The 27,074-nt window shown below is 37.9% G+C and overlaps 2 protein-coding genes across 3 annotated transcripts; one reads left to right on the top strand and one right to left on the bottom strand.

Moving 5' to 3' along the window:
- Positions 1-63: 63 nt before the first annotated feature.
- RB195_015253 (uncharacterized protein) lies at positions 64-10,551 on the top strand (the record flags this gene model as incomplete). 2 transcript variants are annotated; one of them, XM_064205873.1, is made up of 23 exons in its annotated part: positions 73-129; positions 518-636; positions 725-799; positions 857-1,025; positions 1,077-1,184; positions 2,738-2,852; positions 2,911-3,043; positions 3,799-3,953; positions 4,028-4,114; positions 4,175-4,268; positions 4,704-4,869; positions 5,849-5,935; positions 6,024-6,126; positions 6,181-6,299; positions 6,698-6,774; positions 8,009-8,057; positions 8,124-8,242; positions 8,295-8,406; positions 8,461-8,538; positions 9,042-9,149; positions 10,137-10,202; positions 10,265-10,392; positions 10,509-10,551. In XM_064205873.1, 23 exons carry the CDS (start codon positions 73-75, stop codon positions 10,549-10,551), a joined length of 2,367 nt encoding a protein of 788 aa, XP_064061753.1. The 2 variants fall into 2 exon arrangements, with proteins under 2 accessions (XP_064061754.1, XP_064061753.1); XM_064205872.1 differs by lacking the exons at positions 6,698-6,774; positions 8,009-8,057; positions 10,509-10,551 and having other exon boundaries at positions 64-129; positions 5,834-5,935; positions 10,137-10,379.
- A 5,091-nt stretch (positions 10,552-15,642) lies between these two features.
- On the bottom strand, positions 15,643-15,885 carry RB195_015252 (uncharacterized protein; the record flags this gene model as incomplete). Its single annotated transcript, XM_064205871.1, has 1 exon — positions 15,643-15,885. One exon carries the CDS (start codon positions 15,883-15,885, stop codon positions 15,643-15,645), a length of 243 nt encoding a protein of 80 aa, XP_064061752.1.
- Positions 15,886-27,074: the final 11,189 nt, after the last annotated feature.

Below are 27,074 nucleotides of genomic sequence, written 5' to 3'. Positions count from 1 at the left end.
TCGGAAAATTAAAGAAAATAAAATATTCGTTTCCGAATTTTACGCGACAATGGTTTAAAACGTATGCCGAGCATGGAAATGACCGAAGCTCACAAAATGGATGTCGAAGTTGATCTATCCGGAAATCAGGTACATTCTTGGAATAATGAGTGCGAATGGAATCCTAGCAAATTGATGTGTGCAAGTGTTATTATTTATCTACCTATTTGTACATTCTTCTTGTCAACTCCTTTTCATAGTATTCAACCTACAGAAGACTGAAGTAACTTGGTTTTAGGTTTTATTTAAAGTAAAAATAAAAATTTCCTGAAGCTTCCAAAGTCCTTTGGATATTTGACGATTTGATCCGCTAAAGTTCGTGCGTAGTTGATCTGTGTGAAGTGTAAATTAGCGGTAGTATGAAATCATAGAAATAAAAATAATTGTTCGCAGGAACGATCTATTAAATATGAATTCCTAATATGTAGAATAATAGCAAAAATAATTTTATATAACAAAGAAAATAACTATTTTATAGATTCAATACATAGGAGATGGTCGAGTTAGGTCTGTTCGTGCTCGAAGTTTACGACTGAGCAACAACAAGATTAAAGAGATCGCTGGCTATGCATTCACTGGGAGCACTTTTCTAAAACTGTGAGTTCGTGTCGTTACAGCTATAAATTTACAGGGATGGAATAAGCATTTTTATTTCTGACTATTAATAAATTTCTGAAGTTTCTAGAGCGCTAAACGGGAATGAAGAACTCACTGATCTCTCCACAGATGCCTTCAAGGGAATTACAGAACTACATCATTTGTAATTTTGAAAACATACGTAATTCTGTTATTCACATTTTATCTTATTTCTTTTCAGGGATCTTTCCGACACCTCAATTAGTCAACTGCCAATTATTGGTTTAAAGAATCTCAAGACACTTACACTTAAACATGTACCAACACTGAAGAAACTGCCACCAGTTTTGAGTTTTACGCATCTGGAAACTGCTCACTTCACTTATCCGCATCATTGCTGTTTGTTCAAGGTAAGTCGTTGATGTTCTGCGCAAGAAACCATTCAATCACATCGTTCTCAGTACGTTGACGACGTAGTGGAAGGAGAAAATGGACTATATAAAAACAATGCGAAGGAGATTCATCATAGGATATGCAAACAAAGAGAAACACTCAGATCACGACGGCAGGTCAGTATATTTTAGAATATTCCTCACAGCTTGTTTCCGAGTATATATTCCAAAAATTGGAGAGTTCTTGAACTATATCAACCTAGATAGGAGAAATACGAACTTTTTTCTAACAGTATTTTTAATCCGAGCGTTCATCTCATGGTAAGCTTCTTCTTACCGCCCTTTCTGCAGGATTTTCACGGCAAAGTGTAACTTCGGGAACCATTTAACATCTCTCTCAATGAGCTGAATTTTTGAGCTGAAAAACGTTCATAAAGCACAAAAAACGTCCTTAATTGACAAGTTGCTTTCACATTAGAGAAAGCGATAGTCCATCGATCGACGGCTCATCACTGGAAGTGAATAGTTGAGTAAGTCCGCGCCGTAAAACCTAAGCATTATTCTTAGATGATCTACGATATGTAGGCTAAAGCTATTAAGGGAAAAGAAGGAAGATAGAGATGGATCTGCTAATGCTTTAACGTCAACAAAGTCTGAAAAAAGGCTTACTGGAAGCGCACAGCTAACTCATATCATGTAGTACTTTCAACAAAGCCGAAAATGGTCTGAGAGACGGCCACACAGCAATCAACGTTCCCTTCCGTTTAACAGTTAAGAACGACTTTTGAGCTCCAGGAACGATTTTTTTTTGCGCTCCGAGTGCAGTTCGGGTATAGTATAGTATCAACTAGAGAAGCTACACTAAATTTTATCCACGATTTCATACTGAATGGGAGGAATAGTTAGCTTACAATAGCATAGCATTTGAAACATTTTGCACCAATTCTGCTGCAAGGCTTTTGATCTCCCCGAGGCTGATAAATTAGCAATTGGCTTTTGAGAAGATAAAACGCTGATTTGATATAGTCGGGCCAAAATCACCCGAAACTCGTTGCAGTTGCGTAAGCGGCTGCGCTCGAAGCGGAACGGTCTAGTGCAGCGGTTAGAATCGAGAAGAACTTCTTCATAGCACCAATCACTGCTGCACTTCGCGATGGTTTCACCTCGATCCCAGCCGCTAACCGGAGAGCACATTTTGGTACCTCACCTGAAGAATTTCCTTGCAGTTGACTAAGCACAGAGTTGCTCCACCGCACCGCTTCGAGCGTAGCCGCTTACATAACTTCACCGAGCTTCATGTAGTTTTAACCTGACACTAATACTGTGCTAATTGATTGATCTTCGCAAAAATTGTGCAGAACAAAATAGAGACTTCAACTCGAAACAGCAAATAAAGAACCGTGGAGTTGTTTTCATATATTCTTCCTTGAATGTATCAGATCCTTCCGTGAATTCTGCTTGGGAATCCTTCAACCGGCAGAGGTGTGAACGGGGGCTCATGGAATTGTAGGTTTCGACTTCCGTTCACTGTACACGATCATGTGTCATGATATGCAATGAACGTTAATGTGCCTTAAAAAAACCAGCAACTTTAGTCTCGTAGATTTATCGACGTTACATGAAGAACTTAAAACTTTTCATTATACTGCGTTATACATTTTGCTACATATTTTTTAAAATTTATTTCCTCACAGTTATATTTCGAGGACTGTCCGATTTTATTTTGACAGGTATCCATTACACCTACTCTTGCGCCCTCAAACAGTGATCTATGGTCAAATTTATTTGAGCAATGGCTGCGAGACACCGACGAGCTCCTCGACAACGACGACGAGGACCTTCCCGGTTTGAAGCTTCATTCATCAACACTCCTTTTTTTTAGCTAATGATCCCATGTTCGCAGCCTTCGATCCATCTGAAATCGGCGCCACTCGTTGCCTGGCGGTCGAGGAAGTGGCCACTGTGCAGGGATTCTATCAGAACATCACTTGTACTCCACAACCTGATGCATTCAATCCATGCGAGAACATTGTAGGGTGGGTGGAAGATCGGAGGAAGTATGAAGTATTGTTATGAAAGTTTCATTTATGCAATAGAATTGTAAAAATGAAGAAGTAGGGATTTGAATAAATCTCCGTTTTGAGTGTACTCTTAGGTGAAGGGAAGAATAGAAGCCACAATGTGAATTGATAGAGAGAAATAAATAAGAATACTTCACTAGCGATGAATCAGGAGTGAATAAGAATCCGTCGACTGTTTGTCGAGACGCCTTCTAGGTTTTTGCGGTTTGATCTATTTTTTGGGAACAGCTTTCTCGGTGTAGGATTGACTAAAACTGTTCGGATCCAGGCGTAGGCTTGTTAAAAAACGCTGACAGAAAACCAAGATTCCAGAAGGTGCTTGAACATTTTCTGATCAGACTTTCAAATTCCTTATCAAAAGGAGTGAAGGATTAGACTGAGCTGATTAAAGAATAAATTTTTGATTCATTATTATTCCTCCTTCCGGTTTTGAGTATGGAATAGTGGCGGGTTGAAGTTCACAACTCGATCATTAACTTAGATTTTTTAAAGTAACAGTATATTATAAACAGTAATATCTACAAAATTGAATAGTTTCACTGAACAGAATTGAATTCCTACCGTATCGATTGTTGCTATAATTTCTGCGGCCAAATTGCCAAAAATCTTTTAACATGCTCCATCTTTTCCGCTATAGGAAAAATGAAAGGAAAAACAAAAGATTAGGCTACCAAATATCCTTCTAAAGAGAACTCATGATCTTTATTTAGTTTGTGGTTTCTTCGCCGAGCTATCTGGGCAGTATGTACAGCTGCTATCGTTGGCAACGTACTCGTATGGGTAATTCTGGCACTGGCATTCGAGAAGCGAATGCGTGTTCATTACTTGTTCATGATTAATTTAGCTATTGCAGATTTTATAACAGGTAACCAATTTACCAATTCACCAATTTTACTCCCGTATAACCGCCATCTACGCACACAATTCAGATTTTCTTAGGTGTGTATTTGGCAGTGTTAGCTGTTCAGGATGTACGTACGGGCGATGAGTACTATAGACATGCGGTTGGCTGGCAAACCAGCTGGGGTTCGTGAACCATGGAACATCCAGAATTTTTCTGTTTAGATGTATCCTGACCTCGTTTAGGTTGCAGTATGGCCGGCTTTTTTGCTGTTTTATCAAGCGAATTGAGCATTACATCGATGTTTTTCATCGCGTTTGAAATGGCCTATAATACGAGGTAAATAGTCATAAATAAGTCAGATTTTTCCGAAAGATAACGAGAAGTGAATACGTGCAAAGCATTATATTTTAACTCAATAGAATTGACTTCCCTCAAAACATTGATTCTTTTTTTAAAATGTTTTAAAACTAATTAATTTTTATTTATCTATTCTATTTGTTTCTATCATTCCAGCCTCACAGTTTTCGGGTGTCCAGAAAATAGTCAGTAAACTAGGAATTTTATCTGGCATTGTTCTCTCTGCATACCTCTAGGAACTTGTTTTTAATTTTAATCCTTTAACTTCATCACGATCAATCAATGCTTGATCTGCTCGACTTGCATGACTTGAGGATTCAAGTCCTCTAGGATTATTTCGCTAAGCCTCTTCCTTCGATTGAAAATTAGGATTGAACATCAGATGATCTAAGCATTACTTCGGAGTTCCTTTAGGAACGCATTCTACGGACAACGACTGCGTTTCTCGATCGCATGCGCTATGATGGCTGGAGGATGGACATTTGCTATAATCATGGCCAGCTTTCCTCTGCTGGGAGTGTCCAGCTACACAACAGCCAGTATATGTCTACCGCTTAGGCTTCACAATTTTGCAGATAGGGTCAATTTTCAGCTTATTGAAAGTTTCCTTAAATTTCTTTATGCGATTGAGATTTGAAGTGGTGAGGAAGTCAGAAAGTTAGATTTTTCTTATCTAGATTTTGAATCTTCTACTAAGCCACAGAAATATGCACGGTGATGCACTGACTAAAGAATCTGATTATTTAAAAGCGGCATACTACCAACCCGACGTGGTGAAGGAGTCCGCGGCAAAAGAGAGATGAGGTTGTAGGTTGTGGGTGGTTCCGGTCATCCCAAACCGTCGTGAAAAATGAGGCCGGGAACAGCGTTTGTTCTAATGAGGGCGTTAGAGCGTGCCAATCTCCGGTTCCCTCAGCTCCCTGTTAAATGGTTTTACTTGAATACGCTGGTGCGAAGACATCACCGATCACCGCTCGCACGTGGATGTGGCGCGTGCGCAAGGGTGGCGCGCTGCATCTGAAATCCGCGCCATTCTTTTATGATGCTTAGGGAGAGCTGAGCGGAACCAAATCAGGTCCCGCAATCTACAACCCCATCTCTAACTTTACCCGCGGATTCTCTCACCACTTCAGATTTGTTGTGGGCTGCCCTTAAAAAAGCGAAAGACTGTTTTTCCTGTGTGGTTGCGTTGGCTTTCGAAACTTCAGCCTGAATTTAGATCTCACTGAAAAGATTTTTGTACCTAAATAGTGAAGGTGAAAAACAACAAAATTAATTTCTTGTTTCGACGATTTTATCATTATTAACCTATTAGTTATTATTATCAATTATTAATTAATATTAACTTAATTTACTACTATATTATTTCGACGAAAATCTTCCTAAAACCAACTTGGAGGGACACTTTGAGTGGATTTGAAGTTCGTTAACAGGGTACGGCGTAGCCTTAATGTACTGTTGTCCATTTTCATAGATTCAACTATATTTTTCAAGTTAATGCTCTTCTCCTTTGATCACAATTACATCTCATGTTCCTGGTTCAGGACGAGATTTTTCAGGCATATCTTATCTTCCTACTACTGTTCAATCTGCTGGCTTTCATCGCTATGGTTGTGTGCTATGGATTTTTGATGTTCATGCTGAAGGTGCATCACGTGCTTCTGTCATGTTCTAATAATTCACACATTCTGGTTTGAAAAAAAAAAACTTCGTTGAATTCCATAGCATTTCTAGGATCCTAGCACACCATCTCGAGCAGAGGACAATCTAATCATCAAGAAAATGGTTTGGTTAGTGGGAGCTGATTTTCTTTGCTGGTTCCCTACACTTTTCTTCGGTGAGCCTGTCGTTGTGGATATTTCCTTAATAGTGCATTAAATCGGAAATTTAGGACTTTCCGCTGCAATGAACTATCCGTTAATTTCTCTGAGTAGCGCGAAATTTCTGCTTGTTTTCTTCTTCCCCATAAATGCCTCCGCGAATCCGTTCCTGTACGTGTTTTTCACCAAGGTGGGTTGTTTTAAATAAAATAAAGCGTCTCTTTCTTTACATCACTTTGAAACGCTACTGTATTCATTGTTTATGTACGCAACGAATGACCGCTTTCCATTGATATACCAATAATTCCTTGTCAGAAAACGAAAACAGAAAACGAAAGAAGGCGGATGCATGTATTTTTGATTCTCGTTTTTTTTTCCTTTGTAACTTGATTATTTTTGCTCCATGTGACTGCACGTTCTCATCAGTCGATTTTTAATTATGAGATCCATTTACCAAGCTTGTTTTGAACGTTGAAAACTTTTTACAAAAGCGCTTACTTTATAAGTTACCAGCGGTTACTGCAATGATATTTGGATGACATATGTATGATAAAAAATTAAGTACATTGATGTAATTACCAGTTATAGATAATTCAGCGGAATGTCCGGACTAAAGCGATGCCAATGATAAGACGGATAACGAGCACCTCCGGTGTGGCTTTGAAGTAGGTTCTGTTTCATTGATTTTATAGTGCTTAGCTAATTTTCAAGCGTTAAAGACAGCATACCACGAATCTGGGGTAGTACGGATTTCAGGTGGAGTATTCGTATGCGAAGTAGTAGTAGATTATGGAGACCGGCATGGTTCCGCTCATCTCCCCCTGAATCAGTGTAACAAGCCTGCTGTTTTGAACGATGCCTTTTATTGCAGCGCGCCACCTTTGCACGCGTAGTGCCCTTACCGCCCATCGGGGCAGTCCGAATTGATTTTCGACGAATCGCAGAGCGGAGGCGGCGGAAGGGGTGGAGGGCGTTGCAAAAGATGGCGTCGTACAAAACAGCATTCTGGAGCCGGCTGCTTTCAGTGATTCAGGGAGAGTCGAGCGGAACTACCCCAGTCTCCATAATCTACGACCCCGTATACGGATACTCCACCTGAAATCCGCACCACCTCAGATTCGTGGTATGTGCCTTTAACCAAGAAATACAAATATGAATAAAACGCGGAATACTTGAACTTGAACATATGTACGTTAAGTAAATCTCGATGCTTGAAGAAATGAAGGCAGCGTTCAGAAAGATATTTTCTTTTCGCAGTGATAGATAGAATTTCTGACGTATTTCGTAAAGACCGTGATGAAAACTGGATAAATACTCTACAGAAATACAGTAACCATGGAGCAGAGAGGGCCTAGAGGTTTTAGTTTGACCGACAAAGCAACCAAAAAATTCCGCAAAAGATGACTTGAGATGACAAAGGCGGGGGCGTCTTCTTTTTTTCCTTCTCAGATAGTGTGTACTATTTGAGAAAACTACTCCTAACTACTCTTGCCAAGTGATGAAGAATGGTCTGTTAATTAAATATTGTGCGATACATGCTCCGACGGATAGATCCTTCTTAATCTCACCATATGCTCACCAAGATTCTGAACAGAACAGAATGCTCATACTGATCCTAACAGTACACGGATCTCCGAAAAGGGAACAAATGACGTCATCTGTTCGACAGCATTTCATTTTGTAGAACATTTCAAATAATTTGTGAAACTCAAGATGCGTTTGCAGAACTTATGAGGAGACCACCTGGAAAGAATTCCGATGTAGCTCTTTCTTGAAAATTTCTCAGTTAATTCTAGTAAATGTTTTCAAGCAGTGAATTTACATACAAGCTACAGTGTTGGGTTGTTTACCATACTATCATGTTAATCGTACGCTCCAAAATCCTTCTATTTATTTCAGCACTCTATCCAACTTCTATCACTCGCAGCCTCCAGGAAGACGCGATGAGGTCCGCTTACATTTTACATAGGAGGTTTCTTTCTCTGCAACGGTTTCTCACTCCTTTCATCCACAGGTGGGCAGCCCAACTCGATTAGGTGTTAGTCAAATGACGTCGTTGAACAGTACTCCTCGTGGATCAAATTGTTCCACAATGCCGACTACGGAGACCGATATGCCGGACACGCCACGAAGGTGAGGAGCTCCCCAATTTTCCCGAACCTGTTCGAAAACGATGAATCCACAGGTCTTCTCCACGGGTTTCGTTCCAAGACAACATTTCTTATTCGTCTCGGCCATCATCGGATTCCACAAGGCCATCGTTCGGGTGGTCCAAGAGGATCTCATCAATTCCCGAGGTACCACATGGACCATACCTTCAATCAATTTTCATTTTTGGGTCGACTTTTCAGGTGTCTGACTTGTCTGAACATTCCAGTGAGAGTCATCATGAGCATGTTCCGACACAGAAGAACACTTTCACATCTGAGGTTTGCGTAGATGAATTCTCCGTTATTTATAGTTGTACAAAATTCTAGAAAATAGAAGATTATCCCCACAAAACGCTAGAAAATAGAAGATTAACCATGATTTTTCCGAAGGCTTCGGTTGGGGAATCGCTCTTCAAAAATATCGTTAGACCAATGAGGGGTGGTTTAGAGCAATTTCTAACCTTTCTAAATTAAAAATTCTTCAATATCTATTTTCAGTCTGTGCCATCCATTTATTCAATAATACTAGTCCTAAATCCAAACCAACTCCACATGTTTCTGTTATATTTTAGGGGTTGTTCTATTATTTAAAATGGCTTCTTTGGTTTCGTTTCACGTTTTGTTTCACGCTCCAAAAGTAGATGATCACTTTAGAAACTAGAAGCATACTCTTTAAAGCAAATCTTGCAACTCTCTACCATATCGGTAGCAGGTTTATATGAACGCTCATCTTTCTTTTTTTCTCCCTAAATGTTTCATAAAATGTAAAATGTTGAACTCAGAGTCGGCCTCGCTTCGGCCTGAGCTTGAATCGTTTCGGCTTCGGGGGTCATCGGCAAAGTAGCGGTGGAATGGATTCCGGAAGAGGAAGCATGGCCTCTGTATCCACGGTATGTTTTCAATTTTTAGTTAAAATTTTAAAAATTTCCACTGATTGCCAAGCTACGAAAGTAGCTTGCATTCTAAGCTGTTGAGGCGATGGGGAGAATATTTATTGACCAACCTCTATTTGTTAAATACTGAACAGATTACTACACTTGACGCTGCTCAGTTGTTTTGGAATGCGACTTCAATTCAGAATCGTGGAGCTTTATCTGTCAACACGATCGATCGGAGGTTCGAATCCGCCATAGTGCTTACCAAACCTTTCATCCCTCCGGGGTCGGCACCAGACTTGTCTGGGAAGATAAAAATTGACCTGACACATCGGCTAGCCTTCCCTAGTCATTGTATAGGGCAGCTACACGTTCGTGAACCTAAAACGATTCTGAATTGAAGTGAACGTGAGGGCGCATCCCTTTATCCTTTATAAGTAGTATATGGTAATCTGAAGAGCTCTTCTCAAGCCAGTATCTTTCTTTTACTAAATAATTATGACAACAGCTGGCTGGATGAAAAGCATGATCGCTCTAAGGCGCCGGCAGAATCCATGAGGAAACAAAGGGTGACCTCTTACCAATGTACACCTTCCTCAACGTTATTTAACAAAAAGAGTAAAGTTGTGGGCTTTAGTCACTCCACCTGAAAAGCGCCACGACAATAACATCAATTCGGAACCGTTTGAGATTTACGAACGTACTTTGGCCGATAGGCCAATACAGTGACTTGCGCGGGGGGGGGGAATGAATCTAATTCAGTGTTTTTACCCTCTCAGACAAGTCTTGAGATGTGTGATTCGCCGATCTGTAACTGAAGAAGGGCTTGATTGAGGCTAGATTGGCTTCAAATTATCGACAGTGCAGTCCCAGAAAAACCACCAACTTACTACTCAACGTTATTTACTGGCGGAAAAATTTACTTACTTCCAGCTTACTTTTTTCAATGTGATCCACTAGTTGATCCACAATCCAATACATTTTCCACTGTAAGTTTTTCAGCGTGATACTGGTGAACGGTCTTCACTGGCTAGTCGTGATGGAGGATCCATCGACACCGACTCCAGTGTGACAGCGAAACTTTTGTTTCCACCATCCTCGCAACCGACCTCCGTTTCTCCTACTACAAGGCGCTCGTCGTGGATGCCGCGTTTACTGAGTCGTCAGCGGACCAGCTCATTAATACGACCACAACTTGTGGTATCCGACTACACACAGATGGAGAACATTACCTCCACCAGCTAGATGCGCTGACAAGGTGATGTGGTACAGTTCAAAGATCAAGTTCTTTCTTAATAAGGCTCGCTTAACACTTTTCGATTTCTAAACATGAGCATGGATCGGCATGTTGATTTTAATACCACATTTTTGCAGAAAACGAGTATACTCCAGAATGAAACCATTCAAAAAGCGATAATCCTAGAAAAAAGACCCGGTGTCCGCAGTTTTTCCCCACGCTATTCCTTTCTTTGAATGAATTAAAATGTTCATTTTCGTCCACCTACTGTGGGTTGGTTTATTTTAAAGCAACTTCTTGGGGTGTTAGAATAAGACAGCGGAAAAATCCTTGAATTATGACTTTATTTGATGATTTTTAGTGCCATATACAATGTCATTTCTCGCTATGTTTTTTCTCTGAGTTAGAAAAGTTGTCGTTTCGTAATTTTGTATTTCCAAGCTACGCTTTGTCCATTATTTATCCGAAATTTTTCGAGATAATTTTGATCTGGTCAAGTGCGTCTCATCGTCCAACACATATCTTCAGCTCACGGTTTGCGTATTGGTCTTAGATTTCCACCTACTATTAAAATTAATTTGTTTATTTTTCTTATACTACATATGTGCAGATTTTATGTGTATATAAGCGCATCATATCAAGTTTGTAAGAGTCTCATGTGTTGTTCCTGCCTGAATTTATGTGCCCTGTTTAGCTCAGTGCTCTCAGCTCATTCAAGTCTTGCCCTCTGAGATTCGAGTTTTATCCTTGATATTTTAACAACAAGAGCTTCACAGGTACCTCTCAGAGTCAAATTTTTATAGATGCCAAATTCTGTAAATAAATATTTTGTTGGTGTTTTTTTTTCTCGCAAATCGTTGATAGCGTTATGTGGGGGTTATGGTTCGCCTCATAAATTTATGGCAGCCTTTGTGAGGCCGCTCGGAACATGAGTGAAATCTCATAAAAGTCGTCGACTATGTTTTGCTCAATTAGCGAGAGGAAGAAGGGTTAGCTCTTATCTTTGCTTGCTTCACAAACAAATTTTAGGCAAAGAATCACTTCTCGTGAGAGATCAATGACCGAGGAGTGCCTAAATCTGGTCGTTTCTTGTTAACACCGAGGTATTTTAACTTTAACAAGAACACAAGACGACCAGATTGTGCAACTTAAATTCAAACTTTATTTGAACCGATCATAAATTTTGATTCTTTATGTATTTATGTGTGAAGGAAAATAATACGGTAACAGCATTTGCTTTAATCTTTTTGCAAGCATTTCACATCAAAGTAGTCCAGAGAGACTAAGAGAGACTCTGGTGTTCACGAAAATCTTTATGAACTTCTGGATTTTCGTAGAGATGTTCATAATTCATAAAAAAAAATTGGTGTGGACAAAAGCAGTCAGCTCATTCTTACATATCTCACAATTAGAGGCATCACCCCATGAATTTATTTGGGGTGGTGCCGGTTTGATGTGGGTTATGCCGATACGGAGCCGTAGATTATGGAGAGAAGGGCGATTCCGTGCATTTATTCCTAATTGCTGTAAAAAAACGGCCCCGAAGATACGGCCTCAAGCTTTCCGGCGCGCTATTTTCTACAATGAGTTCGATTGGAGCGCGCCAACCTTGTGCACGCGCTGCATCTTCTGGGGCTTTTTTTACGGCAATTAGGAAGAAATGGACAGAATCACCCTCCTCCCCATAATTTACCTCTCCGTATAGGAACTCTCCAAACTCTGAAATCCGTACCATCCTAGATTCATGGAGTGATGCCTCTAAGTACAAATTTTCCTTAAAAGCAGCTCTCCTGAGATATACCATGTCCATTTGAACATTTCAGAAAGATCACTTCCCTTGTCATTTGTAATTTTTTCCAAGAGAAACCTTCGTGAATCCCTACAAATGCAGCTTTATTCAAAAGTTTTTCATTGATTTCCCAATTTATGCATCGTGCGTTCATCGGCGTTAAAACAGCATGAACTCTGCTGTGCGTGCGAAATTTCCCACGGGGATTCGGGCATCGTTTCAGGCTATCACAACCTATCCATTTTTTGCGGCTCATGGATTACGCAAAGCTGAGCTGAAACCAAAAAGCAAAACTCTAATGCGGAAGTGTCGCACAATCGGCAGCACGTGGAAGAATGTCATTATTGGAAAGAAAAATTTTCAAAGCAGTTTTTTCATTTACCAAACATTCTCAGAAAACTTGAAGAGAAAAAGGTGTAATTTTTTTAATCTACAAAACCCATGTCCCGGACGAGGCTGACAATATTCCATTGCGTTCCTTTTCATAATGATCGTACAGGATTGACCTATATCTTGTTCACAGAAGATCTCCACATAGGCCCTATGTGACTTATTAAAGACTTTTTTTCTTAAATGTGTTAAATGTGGCTGAGATAGGATATGGAAGAGAAGAGAAAGAGTTGGTATAGGATGTAACGTTATTTTTAACATTGACCATGACTATTTTCGAAGCATTTCCTCCTAATCTCCTATTATTTTCCGTAATACGGACTGTGTCCTTAAATGGCCATAAATATCAGGTTGATGAACAAGTAATGTCGTTTTTTTCGTGAAATTTAAACTAATAAGTCAAGCTAATTTGAACTAATTTTAACAGAAAAAAGAGTTTAGGGTTTGTAACACGTTGTTTGAAAGAGCTTTTTTTTTCTCTACAATACTGTTTTTGGTTCCTTCTCTTTGCCTAAATTTCTTCCAATTTAGATCAATATTATGTGCATGGTAAAAATTAGCAAATTTTGAGTGAATAGGGCGAAATACTGGCTGGGCAGTAGCATCCTAATCACTTCTTTCAAAACTCTCAAGACGTCATTCAGCGTAATTTAGTTGACATCATCGAGAAGCATTCAACGCTTCACTTAATTACGACTTTATGCGAATTTCCGATGCACGACGTTCATCAAACTCAGCTACATTTGGACTAAAAGATTTGTAGACTATCCAGATCAACTTTTAGACGGCGGCCACGCCCACTCCAGCGAGTGCGAGCATACGGAGATGATTTGTGAGATTATTCGCAACATTATTAGCTCGGATTATTTCCACAGCAACATTTTCTACCAACTTCGACTCCCTTCTTAGCGTTTTTTAAGGTAGGGGTTCATATATAGCTTTTTTTTCTTGTTGGCACTGCTGCAAAAAAAAATCAGCACTTATATATATACGTACTATACCTATATGGGGCGGGTGTGGCGCAGTCGGTTAGAGGTCCGTTGTAGCCACACGGTCGAGGGTTCGAATCCGCCCCAGTGCTCACCAAGCCTTTCATCCCTCCGGGGTCGATAAATTGGTACCAGACTTGTCTGGAGGATAAAAACACTGACTTGATCATCGGCTGGCCCCGCAAGTCATTGTATAGGCCAACACGCGTTCTAAAACCTCAACGATCATGAATTCCAGTAAAACGCGTTGGCGCATCCCAAGTGGATTGATACGCCAGTGACTTTATCCTTTATCCTTTTTTATACCTATATACTTATAATAGTTTGTCGAATTTTCCTGCCCACACCACAACTCACTCATTAGTAGAATTGCATGCAAGATTTTTTTTTGACTTCAGCGTGTGCATCTAGGCGCTAAAAACCGTGCAAGAAAGTAATTCCTGCATTTTTCCTCTATTTTTTTAAAAGCGTTTCTAAATTAATCCAGTAGAAAACTCCATAAGAAATCGTAATATGTGAAATCTTTCCTGCGATTGGTTGAGAATATGTATTGGGTTTGCTTCAAAATACTGTATTATTGGTAATTGTATTATAATACAAAATCATTAGTATTATTATTGCATCAAAATAATTCTTTACAGGAGGGTCGTTTGAGCTCTTCTCACAAAAATTCTATTTTCTGACACAAATTGTGTAATGTAATTCGTTATTCTATGCACATTTTTCAACAATTAACTATTAACTTAACGCCTGACCTTAGACTAAGGCCTAGGTTCTAGGAAACAGTAATATCAAAATCTAAAACTATTCTGTAGACAAACTCTGTTCTGGAAATTAATACGGAAAATCTATACGCCTCCATTTTTTTCTCTAGTCATTTCGATCAACAGAAACATTCATTAGGCGGTTTATGTACTGCCAGTAGCCATCGCTTCTTGTTATGCGTAGTGAATAGAGTTTCGTTCTGATCTGACGGTTCAAAAAATGTATATTACCGAAAAAGATTGTTTTTATGGGTATAAAAAATCATTTGGAAGCTTTTTTGGCAGGTGAAATGGTAGAAAATTTCTGTTCACACATGTTCTCTTTTTTTCTTTAAACGGTTTTACAAGGTCTCAAACCCCTTTTCCCGTACTTTTAATGTCGATGGAGAGACGGACTCGCTAATAACTATAACTCGCTAATAATGTCCAGTGTAATTTAGAAAGTTTCCTCTTTAATTCCATAACTCATTTTCGTTCGCTGACAAATAATGACTATAAAAAAGCGTTAGGTCAAATAATTTTTGCAGTTTTGCGTGTCTATGCCCATTTGACTTTTAGATGATTCTCATTTGATTTTATAGTGGATTGAACTAAATCACGTGAGAGGAAAAGGACTAATATGGTCCTTTTCAAAATTATGCTGATCATTTACGAAGTATTCTTTTTAAGTGCATATTTTGTTATGGATAACTGCGTCCGATTATTCTGCACGAATAAACACATTTTTGCAAGAAAAACATCATAGAGGTGTGTTCCAAAGGACATTCCGGCAACAAAGTCCTACGTTGTGCGGTTCATCCGGTATCTAACTGCAAATTCGTTGTTTACGCTAGTATTGCATTGTTTACTTAGACTACTTTTCTATGAGCAAAAATGTAAAACCACTCCTTTTTAGCTTTCATTATTTAAGGAAGCAGTTACCTCAAGCGTTTTTTTTTTCTATTTTATATTATATTTTTATATTTATATTTATATTCATATTTATTTTTATTTCATATTTTTTTCTGACTACATCCGACTCATCATTGTTCGATTAAGCTGAACGCTTGTGCAACACTAAGGATTTTTTGTGGAGTTGCGAGTAAGTGATTTTTCTTGGATAGAAATCAGCAATATCTATCTACTTAATGGGCAAGGTCTCAATCCCCTTGAAGGAGAGGGGCTTTGACGACAAAAAGTCGTTGAATATATTTTTGAGGTCAACGCGGTCTCTGAAGATTTTTTCTCGCGCTGTGCTGTGATTATAGGACAAGTAATTCACAATGTATGATGAGCGAAGAAAAGGTGTTTTTTGCGGCAAGCGCGTCGCGCTCGTCATGGTCAACAAATTCGGTTCCGACTATGTTTTCTTTGTGTAGATTATTGTTGCTACCTTTAATAATAATAATAATAATAATAATAATAATAATAATAATAATAATAATAATAATAATAATAATAATAATAATAATAATAATAATAATAATAATAATAATAATAATAATAATAACAATAATAATAATAATAATAATAATAATAATAATAATAATAATAATAATAATAATAATGAGTTACTTGACTTAATCGGCGGGCTGATGCTCATCGCCTGACGCGATTACCCCCATCTTCGCCGAGGTGTGCCGTCCTTGAACGCAGCTCTGCCCAACCTTCTCGATCTTCTGCGAGAGCTTGCACAGAATCAATACATTCGTCGCTATTCCATATTCTGCGAAACCTTACGTCTCGCCTGAACTGCCTATCCACGCCGAGTTTCCTCAGGTCCTCTTTCACCACCTCAGTCCAGAACTTCCGTTTTCGGCCAGTGGCTTCTTCCAACCCGAACCCGACGAACTCCTCAGAACTCGTTGAACAAGGCGATCTGCCGGACCCCTTAATATATGACCAAAGAAGCGAAGACGATTTACTTTAGCCATTTTCAATGGAGGTGCAAGATGTCGATATTTTCCACGTCTTATCCGCCGGTAAACCACATCAATTTCTGCGTAATGATCTTCATTGTGGGATACCCTAGGCCAAAAGTAGCCAAGTAGCCATCTAAGCAGCTTTCGTTCCGTGCAGTCAAGCCTCAATAATAATGATAATAATAACAATGGTAATAATAATAACAATAATAACAATTGAAGAATCTATTGCGCCATGTATTCGGACGTCCAACGTTAAAGGAAGCGCTACCAAAGTTCACGTTTTTGAAATGGAACCTTAACCTAAAAGATTTTTTCACTGTATATCAAGTGCAGAGCTACTTGTAATCTGCAAATAACTCAGAATGATGTGGACATGCAAAGTTGAACCTGCTGATTTTAGCCTTTTCTCTATTAGATCCATCTCTTCATTCTTAAAAGAAAGTTCAACTCGTGTTGACATGGGGGGGGGGGGTGAAAACCACATCTTCACAAGAAGAGAGGTTTAAAACAAAAACAGAGACTGAGCCAAAAATCAGGGACGCCTAAAAATATGATTGGTGGCCGGTGGAGCGTGCATCTTGACCGTCATTAGTACGCGCCAATAAGCGCTGCGAGGCTAAGTGGTTTGGACTAAAAATGAAGTCGATTCCATCGTTGGATGAGTAGTGGGCGACGTTTTCACGTAGCAGCTCACGAAGTTTAGTAGGCAGTAGTAGTAAGTCTTTATGCAATACCTTAAGTAATAGCAACTTTTGAATCAAAGCCTAAAATCATCTCATATTCTGTCATAATTAATATTTTGGGGAACGCTACAAACTTTCTTTCCTACTTTAAGACTCCTTCTTTCAAATTGTTGTTTTCTTTTGTATCTCTTTTCTCTTCGTTCTCCTTCCTATTATTTTTCCATATTTTTTTAAAGCTACAGAATTCTGCCTACTCGTTGTAGAATTGATCTGGTCTCAATGGTAAGTAACCAAATATTTTTGCGTCAAGAATGTTTGCAACAAATTAAAAGTAAACTTGAGGCAGTATTACTGCTCGATTTCGTATTTTCCTGATTTTTATCTTTCCTCACTCCATTAATATTCAATTATCTACCTTCCTTTTTTCAATCAACTCTAGTAAAAGGAACTTAAAAGTGCATAGTTGTTCATCTAACTGTTTAAAAGTACACATTTTTTTGCGTTACTCATCTGACGACAGAAAATTGTATGAAATTCCTTTGTTTTGACGAGGAATGGGAATGTATACGGTATGAACGTTGCCAAAACTAGCAAAGTCCACCTAATAAACTGTGTTCTTGAATTTCGTTAGAGGTCATGGAATGGAACTACAGAATTGCCACCGTAAAAACATCCCTATGGGCTCTGTTTCTTCATTGTCTGTGTCTGGAAACTCATCTGCCTTGTTCAGGTTTTAACATCCAGAAATCTGTGCACTGCTCTACTGTACTTCATCAATTTTTATCTAAATTACAGATAATTTCTTACAGGATCTTTTTTTCTTTTTTTATCACATCACCAGAAAGACCACATTTCTGTTTTTTTTTTAATTTCAATAATCCTCGAATAGATATAAATGACCGTCCATGGAAGCATCCATACTCAACGATGGACATATACATTGTAGTACGTCATATGTTTTTGAGTGATGTTAGCTCAGAGTGCACTGCAGCCAGTATGTGAATAAAGGTTATTCGGCACGACAAAAAGCTCGAAAAAGATTGCTGTGTATCAGAGATTGAGCTATAATTAAAAACATATATCAGCGAAAAAAAATCCGCTCAATCCGTCCAATTTCTCACGTGGAAACGGAAGACAATGCGAGCTACATATATTCTGAAGGTCTAGGAATAAACAGCAGAAAAATTGTTGCTGTGCTTCGAATCCTGTCGATGTGGCTATGCATTCCGCGAAAAAAGGTCAACCACCACAAACTTCCTTTCTCTAAAGCACTTTACTCAACAATAATTATATTGCAAAAAAGAGACAAACCACGATTGCTGTAGGCGAATGTGCAGAAAAAAAAAAGATTTTGCTTGCTTTCGAGTCGTTAGCATTTCTTCACATTCTACCAAAGGTATATGGTAGCCGGAATGCTAATTCATCCGCATGTCGAGAAAGTGCAACGTTTTTGAGTCCACGTCGAGCCAAGTAATTTAAATTCGGCCCGATGCGCTTCTGTTGTCCTTGCGATGCAATTATTAGGTTGTCGGAAAAGTCATGCGGTATTTTTTCTGTATTTTTCAAAGGTATTTTATTCATGTCAAAAACAAACATCCGTCAGTGATGTACTTCTCTTCTGTTGCCATATTTGAGTGAGCTTCAAAACTCTTCGATCGTAGGAGGATTTGTCTTTGTAGGTGAAAAACTGACTAAGGTACCGATTTGGGGCTTCATCTGAAACTGAAGGTTATACCTGCAAGGAGTTTTGAAGAGAGCGAAACAAGTGGAAGTCTAATGAGTTTTAGGAACTGTGATCCATAACGACAACGCGAGCGCACACTTAAGTTTGATCACCCGTTAAGAATTATCGGAGCTTGTATGGGATGCGTTGCCACACTCACCATACTCGTTTTATCAAAAGATTATTGAACAAAACGGTACCACTAACCATTGTGATGTCGGAAAAGTCATGACGTTTATTTTGTATTTTCCAAAGGTCACTTGTTCATGTAAAGAATAGAGATCAATCAATGATAGTGCCCGTTTTGTTCGATGATCTTCTGCCATCTTCCAATGAGCTTCATAATCCTTCGATCATGAAAGGATCTGTGTTTATCGACAAAAACTGAGTTGGGTGCCGATTTACAACCTCAATGAACTAAATACGAAAGAAGTTCTGAAGAGAGGGAAACAAGCGGAAATCTGATCGGATGAGGTCAAGCGGGAATAGTAAGATTGGCAACAACACCCAGGCAAGCCCAAATAAATTTTAGACGGGTGATCAGACTTATGTGTGGTCCCGCATTGCCATGTTGCAACACTACTCCTTCACGATTAACAAGCTCTAGACGTTCCTGGATGACGGATTCCTTCAAAGTGTTCAACTGCCGACAGTACATACACGAAGTGATTGCTTGGTTCCTTGATATACGACACCTTTAAAAAAGCAACCTTCATCTGATGAATATCTGCTTTCGATATCGTTCGCTACAAATCATTACGTCGGGATCAAACCGTTTTCGCACGGGATTATTGAAAATGATCCAGGTCTTATTACCAGTTATCAGTCGCTTTAAAAAAGGATCGTTCTCCCAAATTTAATGAGCGCATCGCATGCGTCATGACCTCTGACATCACAACAGAATCAGTTAAGAGCATCATCCCACGGATTTGAGGTGGTACGGATTTCAGGTGGAGTACTTGTGTACGGGATCGTGGATTATGGAGAGGGGTGTGATTCCGTCTATTTCTTCCTAATTGCCGTAAAAAACGGCACGGAAGATGCGGCGCGCTCCAATCGAACTCCTTGTAGGAAATAGTGCTCGAAGCCGTATCTTCCGGGCCGTTTTCTACGGCAATTAAGAAGAAACGAACGGAATTACCCTTCTTTCAATAATCTGTTGCACAGTGGGTTACTGGACAGTGGAATTTATGTGATTTCCTCTCGAATGGGGAATGCTGAAGGATTGGAGTGAGTAGGTACTGAGATATTTCAACATTTGCTCGGAGCCGAATGTGTTCAACTAGACGGACGCGGCGCAGCTGCCGCAACGCGTGCAGTTTCTCTGCTTGGCACATGTCACCACTTCTCTCTGCTCTCTGCAGTACTCCGAGGAAAGAACTTTGCTCCTTAAGGCACCTACAAAGAAGAAAGTGTTTGGAATCGATGAGTTTCCTCGGACTGAGCCAGCCAAATCAACATTTGTCAGGCCAATGTCTTTCTAAAAAAAAGTCTGGTATTAATTTTCCCTTCGTTTCCAGAGTGAGTTACGAACCGTGGGCCATGCAGATGTTGCAAATGTTCCATCGCACTGCACTCAATTCTCGAGGAAAATATTTAGTACTTATTTGCGTATTTAAATTTTGAAAAATCAGTTAGTAAAAAAGCTGTTAAATTAGGAAAAGATAAATCAGGCTAGCTTGATTCATACCCACTCCGCCTCAACTGTGTAATTAGAACATTTTTGTCACGCAAAGATAACTCCATCTAAATTAAATTTTAATGCTGTTTTTTTAGAAACAACCTAAATAAGTTAATAATCGATAACTGTGACTCTTACTGCTTATTCTTTCGATTTCCTATTGTACCAAAAAGTATTTAGAATGGTTTATTAGAGCAGTGTTCCAGTAAATGAACACTTTTCATCCGGAAAAAAATCTAAAAACCAAAACGTTACCTAATAATCAAGTGCCTTCCAGGTCTCTAGAGATTTCCCATCAAAGTTTTCTGGTAAACATCTCTTCGAATCTGTTTTTTTCTCAGATATTCAAGTGGAAACACTCATCGAAATATTTTTGATGAGACCTCATATACATATCCTTCAATTTCTAGGTGTATAGCTGAGGGATTTATTTTTCCTGGATTTATTTTCTTGTTTTCGCTGTTCTACAGCGACATAGTTAGGTTTCCCCGCCAATTGTTTCTTCTCCGGGTACATATCAGCTTTCGTGATGTCTCCGTAGAGCTGGCGACAGCTCTCAATTTCAGCGCAGTCAACCAAAACCTCCTGCAAATGAGTAACAGGAACAGTCACAGAAGTTAATTATCTTTTGCACCTCTCATCAAATTTTTAGTCTTTTTTGTGCCGGTATACCCAGTCCATTTTCTTTTTCTTTTTTCTTTTCTTCAGTCTATTCTCCTATCATCCGTATCGAACTGGTGTTTTATATCAGCGAGTTCCTATTGTTTGGTCTTTCCCCAGATATTAAATTCTAGAAAATTTTTTTAGAAAAATAACTATAAAATTGCTGCACAATATCACAATGCTTGGGTAATGATCTTTTATTAGTTTTTAAAATTAAAAATAAAATTAAAAATTTCACGGTATTCAAACTTGAAGAACATATTCTTGCCCTCAAATACATGCAACTATAAATAGCAATTAACGATCTAGGAAGATGAAGGACTTTTCTAAACATCTTTAATATATTTTTAGTCCTAGAATTCTGCAGAATCCTTGCATTAAATGCACCAAATGTTTCAGAAGTTTTGATGAACATATGTACACACGGAGAAAATGCAAAATTTTCATTTAGTTTCGAAAAAAAACGAGACAAGAGACAATAATAATAAGGCTCTAATTACTCACTCATAATTCCTTCAATATGCAAATCTGAGTCGATCATTTGCTGGATTCTCCTATGTTTCATGGATTAAAAAGTTGTTGTTGTTGTGGTTCGAATTGATTCTCAAATTGTTGTTGATCAGTATAGATCGTACCTTCTGTGGCAACGCTTTTTAGCACTCAGTTTTCTCTCAACATTTCTGCAGCTGTTCTCTGTGTTTTTTTTTTATCAACATTACCTATTGGAAATTGGGAGGCCAAATTAACTTCCTATTTCAACGGAACATCCAGCGTGTTAATAAACTCACAAATGGCATCCGCCCTTTTTCCCTTCAGCGCTGCTGATTAATTTATTACCAAGCTAGCGAAATGTGAAATGATGTAGTGTGCGTTCCTATTTCCTATCATTATGTGTTGTATCGTTGGGACTCAAAGAAGCATCTTCGGACCATTGAGAGTTCAGAAAAAACAAAAAAAAAATTACAAGCCCTACACAAAAAACGAACGCTAAATGTTATTATTCAACTCAAATTCACATTCGTTTTGCCATAAAGTAAAAGAACAGTCCAATAATATAATTTGTGACTACTACGTTATGGTCTGGCGTTACTAGGTTACTGGAACTTACTCACACTACATTTCTTTATATTTGTTCCAGTGACATTCCAGGCTGCACAGCTTAAAACGTGCGTTGCATTCGAATACATTTACTCTCAGTACTGTAATCCTTCACAAAATGCCATCTATACTCTCAGGTCTCTTTTCACTGTCCTTGTTTCTTGATGCTAAGTTTTTTTTCGCAAACAGCAACATCTAACAGTCACGAGAATCATAGTAAGAATCTTCAACAAATTACCACTTCAATTTTTCTTGTTATTTGTTTTGCATTTGAAGTTCCCTTCAACAGTTCTGCTCATATCTCAGCTCCTATAGTTTGTATTGAAGGTGCCGTCAATTATTTGTGCAATCAGAATAATAATAAGAATTATAATTTTAGGAAATCGTTTGTGCTTTTTCTTTGCTGCAAATGTAAAATTCTCTCTACTTCGTGAAAAAGTCGGTTATCAAAGTTGTCATAAGAAGAAAAAATGTCATAATACGTCATAGTACATGTCTGTAATACACTTTAATGGTTTGCTATTTTCACGTGTTCAGAACACTATTCCGGATTCGAAGAGTGCTCATGCATGACATCAGCTCAACTGCACCTTTGAAAGGAATGCAGAGTTATTTCTCTTGAATTATTCGTAAGCACCACTCATTTTAAAGACAATCTGTCTGCCTTTTTCGACTTTGTATTCGATGTATGTGGATATATTCTTTTCTGTTTTCTTTCAATGTTTTCCTCTAAAGTGACATATTCACTGAAAATTTTAGCTGACTTTAAAAGCGTTATCCACAAAGATTTACAGGAGAAAATTCTCTGCGCGTTTCCTTTGATCCGCCAGCGCTTCCTTTTGTAGTCATAGTGTACGTAAAGGCGAAAATATATCTAAGAGAGTATAGAATACATGTAGAATGTTGAAGGAAGACGGAGTCTGTGATGATGAGAGAGGTTCATTCTTACAAGTGAGACAAAAAAGTGGAAGAAAAATATCTATTTAAAGGCATCACTCCACGAATCTGAGGTGTTACGGATTTCAGGTGGAGTATTCGTATACGGGATGGGAGACTATGGAGAGGGGGTGATTCCGTCCATTTCTTCCTAATTGCCGTAAAAAACGGCCCAGAAGATACGGCTTCAGGCGTTCTGGCGCACTATTTTCTACAACGAGTTCTACTGGAGCGCGCCAGCGTGTTTTACGGCAGTTAGGAAGAAATGGACGGAATCACCCCCCTCTCCATAGTCTCCCATCCCGTATACGAATACTCCACCTGAAATCCGTACCACCTCAGATTCGTGAAGTGATGTCTTTAAGCTCGCATTCATTTAAACATCCGTTCATCTTAAGTTTCCATAAATCTATCCACTCTTCGATCGGTTTATTTAAAAAAAAAATCAGCCAGTGCAGAGGAATCCATCAAAAGTCGGATGCGATGCTTATTATTTCATGTCTTGACCTTACAAATCTAATTATATCGTCGTTGAAATGGAAAAAAAAGAATGCATTTTGCCTCTCCGGCCAGGTGATGTTACCTGGTCCCATTTGATCGGTAAAGGATGTGTTTTAAGTGATGATCTAGTATAAGTCTTCATTTGTTTCGGCGAATTTTATCACAGATACATTACGAGATTAAAGCAGCGCGATCAATTTTGCTATTAACAAAAAAAAAGAAGAGAATCAGGCATTTTTATTGTATTTGTGTTCACCGTATAAATTTGCACAGTAACCGAATGGAAATAGATAAATCTGTAGTTGTATCTCGGAAAAAGAATGATTGCAAGAGTTATTAGGAATTTGTTCTAAATTTTTAATTAATTTTGTAATATTACAATTTATTCATAATGAATGGAGCAATCTTCAAAATCATTCTTTATAAACCAAAATGAATGATTGCTTATAAGTTCCTGATTAATCACTTATTATTTTTGAAAAACTGCTCATAAACGATTTTTTTCCCAGACATCTCACGTTTTACAGCTTCTTTAAGTCCGCTCCCGTAAGTTTAATAAGAAAAGGATTTGCGAATAAAGTCGAATGATAAATTGCTTTGGCTACAAACTACAAATATAATATTAGCTGAGCTGTAAAATGTTAAAGGCATTTTTTTTTTGCTCAACAGCATTAATTCATCATTTATTGACCAGTTCATTACCTAATTCATTAACTCTTGCTTTCTCTGAAGGACTAATTAGAGCACGCAACGTTATTGTGCTTATTCTCAGTCGGAAACCAACCAATAAACATTTTCGAGAATGCTTCTCCCCAACCTAATTCCTGGTTTCGAATTTTCTTTGATTTTTTCTGCTATTGGTGAAAGTTCTCAGCAAAAGAGAATTAGGGTTGTTGTAATCATAATATCATGACCTGATCCAATTTTATATGGTGTTTTGCATAGGATTCTTACACAAATAATGTTTTTGGCAGGATTTACATTTTATCCTAACTCCATTTGAATTTCATTACATAAAACATTATTCTTCTGGAAAACATGAAAAAGCGAACATAACTGGAGGAGCATTACGTTTTATGAGTTCGTTTTATGCGTCATGGAATAATGTGTGTTTCAAGGGCACTGTCAGATTAATGGTCTTGTAGTATCTTCGATGAAGTACGTGGGAGTCCGCATCCCTAGTAGTCACTAAATTCATGGAGCTCTTTATGTATGTAGTGAAGGAAAAAAGAGTGGTCCTAGAATTTGTGACAGAGCTCCTGATCTATTTTTTGAGTAAAACAATGACACCTTTTTAAATGAAATTTTGACATTGTTTTGATGGCTTATTATTTATTATTATTTATTATTATTATTATTATTATTATTATTGTCTGCACGTCCTTTACCAAAAATTACCCAAAAATCGTGAATTCCATGTCCTCCATCACAGTCTATATGAGTTATTTTTCATTTCCTCCTTATCGATTACACATTCCAATATAATAGTAAGCAAAACTTGCATATTTCGAAGATTCACGTCTCACTTGAGAATCTTAAAATATAAATTCATAAAATGGATTCTAGTGGAGGGAAGAAATTTTTAGATTCTATTAAATAAACACAAAGATGACCAAATTCCTAAAACTCTTTGAAAAATGACATGACCAGCTGCCCACTTCTTCTTCCAACCACGTTGTTCCTTGTGTGTTGTATAGGAGTTAGAAAGTTAAACAATGCGAAACGTTGACTTTATACTACACCAGCGCTGCCGCGATTATTCTCTGGAATTGCCCTGCTTATTCTCTTCCCTTCTATAGGTTTTCAAATGTGGACACATGCAGGTTTTCTTTGTTCACGTGTTTTTTGCCGAGAACATGTGATCCATTGGTTTCTTGGTGGTGTGTTGCTGGAAAATTTCAACAAAAAAAACAATCAGTATCTCATTCCACTTCCCAAGATTTCCAAAATGTTGGGTTGTCTCATATATACGTTTCTTTCCACGGTTATCAATTCACAAATTCGCAGTAAAGAGTCAACTGCCTATCAGATCGATAGATGAAATGTGCTGATTCTCCTGATATTGTTGATGGAATAACTTTGCTACTCAATAAAAAGAATAAGAATTTCAGAAAAGCCGTAAGGAAACTTATGGGACAACCCCCCTGCATTTAGTTGTGGTGATATGCTTTAGGATTATTTAAAACTTCTTCCCAGTTATGGTTTCTTTATTAAAAATTAATTTGTTTCTCCGTGTTTTGTTTTAATGTTGGAAGTAATGAGATTCGAAAATAAAATTAATAGATTCAAAAATAAAAACAATACGAATAAAATGAAATATTTATTAAATAACATTTTTAATTATTTTTTCTTGAATATGTTTCTTCTCAGATAATTAGTCGAATAATCGCTTTGAATAATGGCAACGTACCAATATATTCCCATTTTTTTTATTAAAAGCAAGGATAAAATAAAGCAAAAAACGAGTGATGCGCTTAGAGACTCCGGAAATGAGCTGAACCATGAAGGATGTAGGCTTTTGAGAATGTATCATACACGTTGGAAAACTACATTTTTTGAAACGGATCTTACTTTGAAGGAGAGGAAATTTTTTCTCTAGTAAAAAATGTTTTGTATTCTTCTTGGCTTTTTCATTCTCGTAAACACGTATTACGAATTGGGATCAAGTGTTTCACTTCTATCATTTCTTACGCTAACTTTCTTTACCGTATCCTTTCTTTTCCGCTGCTGAGCTAAAGTTTTGCTAAGTTATTCCATCACGCGTTCCAAAACCTCATCAATTACGAATTCCAGTAAAACGCGTCGGCACATCCCAAGTGGATTGATGCACCAGTGACTTTATCCTTTTTATTCCCATGAGTTAGATGCAAAAACTCCGCAACACAGCAGATCGTGAATTTGTCAAACTTGTTATTCATTTTGTGCTACATTTCAGTTTTTTCAACCCAAACTACATCCGTTAAATTTGTTATTGAACTGTTATCAAATTCTTATCAAAACTATTTCGCTACGAAAAATTCCTGAATTGTGAAGACCGCTGATCTGTAAAATTAGTATGCAATAATAATTAGCTGTAAAAACGTAAGTTTTGAGTTCGAATTTGAACTTTGATTTTTTTTGTCGCTGAAAAAAACACCATGGTATGCTTCCGAAACGCTGGTCAACCTTTGGTGTTTATAAAAACGAGAATCTTCATTTAAAGAAACACATTTTTATTTGAAGTAAATGACAAATAATTGGACTGAAATAAACGTCAAATAAAATTAAGAAAAAGAAATTAAATTGATGAACGAATTAATTAAATAAACGTTTTGACGCGACAGTATTATTAAAGGCTTTAATGATATTTAACCGAGAATCACTGACTGTAATTAAAAGAAAAGTTAATTTTCATACGAAAAATTTAGTACGAGTGTGTGTGATGTGCACAGCGCTACTACTATACGAATAGGATAAAAATGTAGTCACAGAGAAAGAGAACAAACATAGACGGAGAGTATTTCTTAAAATATGTAACGTGAATCCTATATCAGTTTTGGGGTAAACAACAAAATTTTATGAAAAACTGGATTTTCCACTAGC

Source organism: Necator americanus, chromosome V (assembly GCF_031761385.1).
Source record: "Necator americanus strain Aroian chromosome V, whole genome shotgun sequence".
Lineage (NCBI taxonomy): Eukaryota > Metazoa > Nematoda > Chromadorea > Rhabditida > Ancylostomatidae > Necator > Necator americanus.
The sequence above is the reverse complement of the archived record's forward strand: the minus strand, read 5'-3'. Positions and strand labels throughout refer to the sequence as shown.